Genomic DNA, 9,439 nt, shown 5'->3' with positions numbered 1-9,439 from the left:
CACTTGTATGAATACGAGATCGATTTTGGTTGTTTCCGTGGGTCCGGGATAGGAGTGGAGGGTTGGGAGAGATTTTGGGTGTGTGTGTTTTGTTTTGTGTTTTTGTAAGTCTGTTCTTTTTTGTGGTTTGTTGAAAAAAATTAATAAAAAGACCTTGATCAAAAAARGAATCGCCTTTCCTTGTGACACGCTCACTAGTCCGCACTCAGCAGAGACCCCTACTTGCAAAGCAATGTTGAGAAGTGCTGAAGTGGGAGTGTCAGAAACTGTAGGAGGTTAAAGAGACAGAGGCCAATTTTAGATAGATTATGATGCAATAATTAATTTTAAAAATAATTTTATAATTATTTTGATACACAGCATTTTCATAACAGAGGGTAACAGTTAGGCTGCTTGATAGTGGTGTAGAGTTGAACTTGGAAAACACACACACACCCCATTCTGTTCTGGAGCTTCTTGGCTAGAAGCCTCCTCTTGTCAGGGATCTGTTTTATGAACATTTTGTTTAATTGGTTTAACTGAATAATTRCACCAGGGTAAATATCAGACACGTGGCTGCTCCTGCACAGACAGCATGTTCTCCTTGCAGCCATGTGCTGCTGATGAACTTCCTCGTCCCGCAGGAGGAGGAGGATGGAGGAGGCGTGACGTCGCCATCTGCAGACAGGCCCGTACGGCAGGGGGAGCGGGCAGAGGAGGGCCGCTGCGTGCTGCTGCAGAGCGGCCGAGGCTGCAAACAACCACAGCAGCTTCCCGGAGACGACACACCACCACGAATAATGCGGCACGGCCCGCAGAGCCCTGCGCTGATGTGACCGTGTCCGCTGGAGCGCGTCTCGTCTCGGAGGGGACATGTCCTCGCTAACCGTGGAGGAGAACCAGAGCTGGGTGCCGACGCACGTCCAGGTGACGGTGCTGAGGGGCAGGGGCTTACGAGGCAAGGGCAAGCACGGCACCAGCGATGTGTACACCATCATCCAGCTGGGGAAGGAGAAGTACTCCACAGGCGTGGCGGAGAAGACCACCGAGCCGGAGTGGCGCGAGGAGTGCTCGTTCGAGCTGCCGCCCKGCGCGCTGGAGCCGGGCGGCGAGCGGAGCGGACACCCGGCCGGGAGCACCGAGCTGGTCCTGACCGTCATGCACCGGGCGCTGATCGGGCTGGACGTGTTCCTGGGACAGGCTGTGGTCCAGCTGGATAAAGTGTTCCAAGAGAGCAGATGCGTAAAAAACGAGTAGGTTCCATGGTTTATCTTTTCATCTGTTTGTCCAAAAACAGACACGCTCCACCTGCTTCTTGTTGACCTGTTTTTATTATCATTCTTTGAGCCAATCAGGGTGGTTGTTTGTTTTACAATCTGCTGTTTTAATCTTGTTGTGGGACACAAACAGAGCTGTCAAATCTGTGGTGCTGCATCAGGGCCCTGCAGACACACCCTCCCTGCTCTCACTGATACACTAAACTAACTCTGACACACACACACACACACATCCAGCCTTCACAACTTCTAGATACACTGCCACCTCCAAATGTTGTTTGCCCATGTCTGAGCCATGTAGAGAGCAGGGAGGAGGCGGATTAATGTCTGTCCCAAATCCAGGGATTAACCAACAGTTTCATGATTCCAAAAGCTACAAGGTACTTTTAGCAGGACATGTTAGGACAAAAGCTCTGACTACAGAAAAAGGAATGATGGTAAACAAGTCCTTAGTGACATTTAAAGCCTTCAACTTGGGATATAGTTACAGTTTATTTACATTTTGTCAATGATACAGTCACAAGCTTTTATTACAATAAATGCAATTATAAATGCATTTATTTGGATTGTTTTTGTGATGGACCATCACATAGTGGGTCATAATTGGGAAAATTGATACTTGGTGAAATACATTTTTAAATCCATCTGTTCTGTAAGGTTTGTTATAGAACAGTAGTGATCAAACAGCATCATGAAGACCACAGGACCAAGTTGTTGAAGTTTAAAGCAGGGTGAAGTTATTAAACCATCCTTAGCTTTGAACACCTCACCGTTCAGTCAATCGTCTAAAAATGTAAATACTACGACTGCAAACCTACTAAGACACGACAGTCCACCTAAACTGACAGGACAAGGAGCCAAGGAGCCTCAAGATGACTCTGGTGGAGCTGCAGAGATCCACAGCTCAGGTGGGACAATCTGTCCACTATCAGAACCATCAGCCGATCACTCCACATATCTGAACTTTATAGATGAGCAGCAAGAAGAAAGTCATTGTTGACATAAATGTGTTTGAAGTTCTGTTTGTGGTTTGACTCTAACCACGTAAAACACAGCAAACATTGATCATTTTGGTCAGATGGGACCAAAATTGAACTTTGTGACCTCAAAGCAAAAATAATATTAATGTGGCAGAAAAAAAACGAACACAAAAACTTCACTGTGAGACGTGAAGGCGGCATCATCATGTTTTGGGGATGCTTTTCTCCAACAGTTTTTTTTTCTTCTTCTGGGCAATCCTGGAAGAAAACTCATTCGAGGTTGCTAAAGACTGGAGCGGAGGTTCACCTTCTGTTAATAATCGCCCTCCATCCAACCTTGGATGGTTCTGCAGAGAAGAATGGGCAAAAGTTTCCTTCTCCAGGTACACTCTAAAAATGAAATGTTGGACTTACTTAGTTGAGTAAATTCAAAGCAACATACTCATGTTCTTCGATTAAAAAACTGGTATATTGCTTTGAATTTACTCAACTCAGTTAAGTGGAACCAGGTAACATAACATGGTTAAGTAAATCCAACATTTCATTTTTTACAGTGAATGCAAAGCTGCTAAATGACTTGCAGCTGCAACTGTGCAGCAGATTTTATATAAAATGTATATAATTTTATATAAAAAAAATTGGGAAACCTTGCAATTGATTTTCTTCCAATTCACAGTTTTGCTCTATTTTGTGTTGGCCCACATAAAATCCGAGTAAAAGACTTTGAAGTTAAAGGTTGTAACATGACAGAATATGTTTAAAATGTATGAATCCTTTATAAAGGCATTGTATGTGGGCATTTCACAAAATATGTGTTTCTTGTGAGCTTACGTGTCATTGGGGTAACAGTAAAATAGAACAGATTACTGGAAAGGTGGGCGTTGGGTGAATTCCCCTGCAGGGTCTGGCGGGAGGAAACGCTGCCCGTTCAGCTTCAGTAGCAAACCGTGCTGCTAACACTTCATTCTGCTTTGCTTTTTGCTGAATATTACAAGTTGTACAAAAATTTTTTCCATCATAATCAAGTTTTTTTTCCGATTTCAGTCATTTTACCACCCCGCAGGAGAATTAGTTCTCATTTTCAGCTATTTGTTTTTCTTAAGTTTTACTGCAGGTCAGTATACTGCCTGTCGCCAAAGCCAAAGTGGCGTTTATTTATCATTCCTGTTAGCAAAATATCTTATGAACCACTGAACACATTTTGATGCATATATCACAGTAATCACTGGGAGTACAGCTACATCTTTTGGAGTCAGTCTTATTAAAGACAGTCTGCACCTCTTATTGAAAACACAAAAACTGCCTGTAACTCAACCAGTTTTATTGAGCTGAAGCTTGGTGTGATAGTAGCTGAGCGAAATCCCTAGCTAAAGCTCTGAGCACTTGCGTGAGCTCTTTTTCAAACTTCGGCATTAGCGGTTGGAGCCAGCCTTGCTCGTCTGTTGCAAAAGAACCAATCAACATCAGCCGTCACAACAAAGTCAGTTTTACAGGTACTGTGTTAAAACTTAGTGTGGTAGTAGCTGAGTTATTCACCACACCCAATCTGAAGGCTAACACTCACAAGATCTTGATATATAACAATATATTAATATATATTTTTAAATATGAGATGACACAAAGTATCATTTACAAGGTTTGACCATAATGGCTACAACTTCCAACGGTCTCTGTTTCATGTTTATCGGAGGAAAACTTGAGTCTAAAACCTGAGATGTCAACATTTCTCAGCTGAGCGAGGCAGAAACGGTGTGTCGATGCGACTCTTCTGCCAAAAGATGACAGACTGTTAGAGCAGCCCTAACAAAATGGACATCGCAGGTTATATAAGAACATGACCTGAAAAGTCAGCCTGGATGATATAAATGTCGCCCCGTTCTGTAAGCTGTTCGAGTGGAGACGTCTCAGTTTCTTTTAACAGTCATCAGATGGAAGACAATATTTGATCCAGTCATACAAAGCAGCTCGTTCAGCTTTTATTAAAAATAAACAGAACAAATACAACCTACATATAAAATAATACATTCATTAAGAAAATAATGTAAACTTCTCTTATGTTTCCTGGTTTTATATATGTAAGGCAGAGAATGAGCAACAACACATTAATAATAAAAAATGTAAAAGAAGGCATCCATATATAAAGTGCTGTAATGAATCCACAGTCTGGGTAACTTGCTGCCGTCCTCTTGGTATTTTTAGGTCTGGACTTGAACGAGAGGTTGAGGTTTGACACATGAAACCAGACTGGATGGAAGTCTGTTTGAGGGCCTGCATATTTGTAACAATATAGATTATTATCATTTGCCGGCAGAGCAATAAGGATTCTGTTCGTATTTTTGTGCTCAAATGGGTGTTGGTTTTGTACCTTACACAAAAAATTATTTTATTCTAGCCTTTTTTTTAGTTAGAACAATCAAGTCTTAAAATGTTAAACCTCGTAGTACATTTATTTAAAACAATTAACCTGGTAATGTCTATAATGTTCTTTAAATTTTATTGTTTTCCTTTTATTACTACCCCTGTCAGGAAATGTGAGTGAAATTGTTGTTGACTGTTGCTGCGTTTCCGTTGACCATAAAAATGCGCAAATTAGAATTTTGAAAATAAATTTGCTCAATGGAAACACGTCAGTTTTGAAAAAAATTATGTTTTTCAACAAAATGTTTTGCGGTAGGATGAGGTGTTTTTTCGGCTGTATAAAAATCGGTGTTTTTCACAAAACTGCAATGGAAACATTTTTTTCGCATCATGGGAATCACGTGATCAACAACCGGCTGTTTCTACTGGCGAAAAAGATGATGATGAAGAAGATAACAGGAAGTAGAAATAGTAGTAAAATCACAGAAGTAGTATAAAGTAGTAAACTCACTGACTACAATTTCCCAAAAACACAGCATACGTAGCCGCTCCCAAGTAGGGACTTGTCGCTGGAAAGCCTCGATAAAAGACGCTGATGTCTCCTCTGATGATGAGCGCTAGTGTCGCGGTAGCAATATGCTATGTGTTTACATCCATCGCCGCCATGTTTGTAATGACTTATCGTGAGAACAAACGTATTCACGCGTGACTTTAATAGCATTTCTTACTTAATGGAAACACAGCAGTTGCGAAACTGTGTTTTTAACAGAATATCGACAAAGTTTTGCGCACATTTGCAATGGAAACGCAGCTTGTGTGTTCAAATTTGGGAAAATCGATTCATAAGTCATGAGATCGATTCTTCCCCATGGGTGTTGTGTGCGATGAAGCTGCACATTTCCATGTTGTGTGTCAATCCTGGCTTGCCAAAGGCTTACATCCGGTTGACGGTCGGCGCTAACGTTAGCTCCCGMCAACAAGTTGTCTGGGGCAAAACAAAAGAAACTTAAGGAATCACTTACACTACAGCTGATTCTCAGCTGAACTCAAAGATAACAGAGGCCATGAAAACTTTTGTTTGCAAAGATTTGCGCTCGGACACGGTAGCGGGAAACGAAGCTTCGAGYGGCTCGAACCAAAACTACAGTATGAAAACATCTGACTGAAACTGTTCTCTACGGCATGTATAAATGTGTGAAAGATGACAAAATCTTACAAAATTGTTTAGTTTTGTTACCAATATTATTTATAAATTTTAGAAACATAGGTTTTATTGAACAGAAGATAACAGAAACATTACAAACATACAATTTTCACACATTCAAAAGAGTGAGCAGAAGTTATACACTTACGTTATCCCACCTTTTCTCCTGCAACCTTTTTCCAACACTTCTTAATGATCAAGAAAATTGTTCTTAGTTTCTTAAAAAACTAACATATCCAACAACACTTTCTCTTGCAGTTCCTTTTTAGTTTAAACCTTTGAAACTTGAGACACTTTTGTTTCAAGATTAAACTCAAATTTACAAGTTTAAAAGTAAAACTATGTTTATAATTTTACCAATGCACCAAGTTAGAATTAGTTTCTATGTGCAGAATTATTTCCTTCGTGAATGTCTTACATATCAGAGTAAATGTGTTACCTCATGATATCCTTAACTAATTTAAAAATCAATCAAACTGAATCGAGAATCATCCTGAATTGTTGTGAATCGTGAATCGAATCAAATCGATTTGGGAAATTTGAATCGATTCCCAGCGTGTGTGTGTTACCAATACTTTTCTGGATCCACTGAATGGATTTTTAAYAAACTCATAGAAATGTGTCATTAAATGAACACCCATCCATCTATCCATTATCTTAACCCAGGGTCACTGGGGCCCATATTCAGCACGAGTGGTGGGGTTACACTCTGGAGCGGTCACAAGTCCATCACAGGGACACATGAAGACAAACAAGACAAACAACCATTCAYTCTCACTCATACCTAAGGACAATTTAGAGTTATCAATTAGCCTAACATTCATGTTTTTGGTTTGTGGGAGRAGAAAACCCATGCATGCACGGAAAGAACATGAAAACTCTACCCAGTAAGACAGGATTCGATCTGGCAACCTTCTTGCTGAGAGGCAACAGCTCTACCAATGGAGTGAMTGAACTTCTTTAATTAAATAACTGTTGGAGTCCACCCAATTAAAGATGGCCACCACAGCTAACTGACTTAGGCAAACATAAACGAAATAYGAAGTTGAAACTTTTCTAATCAGAAAATAAACTTTTATTTATATTCGCAATATTCTTTCAAAAGCTTTTGACATAAAAGGGAATTTCATGGATTTTTTTTTAAATTTTACTAATAAAGTTCAAAATCATGATTTTAAAATATTTATAATGTAATTACAGATTTAACAATCCACCTTTGAATATATAAACTACAGTTTTCTTTAGTTTGCTGTGAACTTTGTTGACATTTTTTAGACTTYGTTGAATGCTTGGCAGGATTGTATTCCTAAAGTTGTGTGTTTTTAGGCACAGCTCTTGGTTGTATGAAAGCATTTTTGGGGTAAGTTGGTGGTGAGGGAGAAGTTTTTTGCATCCAGATGTGGAATGTGTGATGAATCCCACASTCTGTCTGCTCTAACTGCTGCTGACACAAGAATCCAGGCCAGGTTACTGGCATTACCTGCAGTCCTTGAGCTTTTATTTATAATTCATTAAAAAGATGTATTAGGAAGTGTGCACTAAATATGAAGGTCTGCATATTCATCGGGCTTCCTCTTTATGGTTATGTTTGAAAATTTTTACCTAAAGGCCTGTCTGATAAGACTCATGGGAGGTTAATGCAATTTTTGTAAATATATCCTTTTTTGGTGAGATTTMTGCTGAGATGGGTTTTCCTGTATTGTCATAGTTGACATAATCAACTATAGATAACTGTTTCTGCCATTGATAACACGCTGCTATTCTTTAGGTTAAAAAAAAAGAAATTACCATAGTAGGAATTTCTCCAGAAAACTTGCTAAGTTTGGTGATAGGGCTGTCTTGTCAGCCCGCCGACAGTAGGAATGTGCGATATGGCAAAAAATTCATATCACGATATGCATTATGATGGGTGGCGGTAACGGTAACGTGGCCAGTAGACTACAGACCTCTATCATGGGACAAATTTATATCGTTTCTACCGTATATCGTTTATATTGCGCATTCCTAGCCGACGGCCCACCGTGTTGTTAAAAATTGTTAAAAGTTGGCAGGAAATTTGAAAATAAGACATAGCCTAATGTAATTATGTGTTATTGTAAGTTGTTGAAAATATTTAAACATCATCTATAGCAGAGGTCACTAAGCTTTTTGAGACAGAGCTACTTCAGGGGCACATGAAGAGCTACTTGTTTGATACATAAACATGAATTTCATCTTTAATTATAGCATTAATAATAATTGTTCATTTACATATGTGAATATTTGACTGACTGAATGCATCATGATGGACTGCAGATCTGTCCAGGTGTCTCTGTAACAGACTGGAGACCTGTCTAATAGCACACTAGGGTAAACCCTCACATACTGAATAATAGATACATGATGGTTTTGAGCAAGCGCAACACTTTTTTTTGGCAACATTTTGTCGTGGTTTGTTGCCCAGGCAGCGAGTTGTTGGGGTTTTGYGGTGACTGCATACGCACAATGTGGGATTTGCATGTGCACGCTTATATTGGTAGAGAATTTGAGTTTAGACTGATGTGAAATGACGAGGGGTTGTTTCACAGTGGTAAACAACTGCCATAAAATTCARAATTACCTCATTTTTCCTACAAATTGTATTTTTTTTGTTTCAGTGTCTCATATAGGCTTTTTTGGATCTATTGTGAATAAAACATGGATTTATTAGATTTGCAAATTGTTCCGTTCTGTTTCTGTTTACAGTTTTCACATCTAAACTTTGTTAATATTGGTGCCATCATCATCCAGTGTGAAGGGTAGGGTTGGGCGATATTGCCAAAAATATTAATCGCCTTTAATTGTGGCATTTAGCTGATTACAATTAATGTGACGATTAATAGATGACAGTTGCACTTGCATGATTTTGATTGTAAATCAGTTACCTTGTGTTCTAAAATTATTCTTACAAATCATCAGTCAAACTAACTTCTTTATTGTAACAGGTTAAAATAGTAAGCTGTGAATTGAAGCCCATATTTTCTACAATGTGGAGTGGTAGCAGCTCTTTAGTAACACAATATGCACTGCTCACATGAGCACTTGACAGTGAGAGTGCGTTGCACACAAAAATACTTCATGATGTGGCACCAATTGCAGTAATTACAAAGTGGCAGATAATAACTGTTCACAGTTTTTGTGATGATTAATTGCACACAATACAGTTTTGCCTAACCCTAGTGAAAGGGACGGCAGCACTGCTCACACTGACTTCATGCCTGGGTTCTGACCCCATCTCACCATCAGCATGGTGCTACTGTGGCTGGATCTTTGTATGCATAGCTTCATCCCGATATGGTTCGAGAAAGTTGTGCCAGCATAGAATCATGGGATTATAGATCAAATCTACATGGGAACATGCTTCTGATAGAAGCTATAAAACATGAAGGCACAGCAGAGCATCCCAGGAAATACCTGGAGAAAAACCATTTGGCAAGGACTAATGGTGCGTTCACACCAAACGCGATTTCAGCGTCAGGAGCAGCAGGTTTACATGCAAAGTCTATGGTGGAGGCGCTTCAAGCAACGTCGGGAAGTTCTGCGGCGCCTCAAGCGCGATTAGAGACGTTCTGAGCGTCGAACGCTCAGATCGTCCAAATCGTCCAAATCGCTGAAGTTGGGAA

At 39.9% G+C, this 9,439-nt stretch overlaps 1 protein-coding gene across 2 annotated transcripts in view; it reads left to right on the top strand.

The window, feature by feature from the left end:
- The first annotated feature begins 474 nt into the window (after window positions 1-474).
- Window positions 475-9,439, top strand: part of rab11fip5a (RAB11 family interacting protein 5a (class I)) — a 43,187-nt gene continuing 34,222 nt past the window's right edge. The window contains exon 1 of one of the 2 annotated variants that reach the window (XM_014018017.1): window positions 475-1,232. In XM_014018017.1, the coding sequence (XP_013873471.1) occupies window positions 853-1,232 (380 nt within the window). In that variant the 5' untranslated portion in view covers window positions 475-852. The remainder of the gene's footprint in view (window positions 1,233-9,439) is intronic. The other variant, XM_014018018.1, reaches the window with a different exon arrangement.

The sequence above is a fragment of the Austrofundulus limnaeus genome, unplaced genomic scaffold (assembly GCF_001266775.1).
Source record: "Austrofundulus limnaeus strain Quisiro unplaced genomic scaffold, Austrofundulus_limnaeus-1.0 Scaffold181, whole genome shotgun sequence".
Lineage (NCBI taxonomy): Eukaryota > Metazoa > Chordata > Actinopteri > Cyprinodontiformes > Rivulidae > Austrofundulus > Austrofundulus limnaeus.
This window is presented reverse-complemented; position numbering and strand designations above follow the sequence as displayed.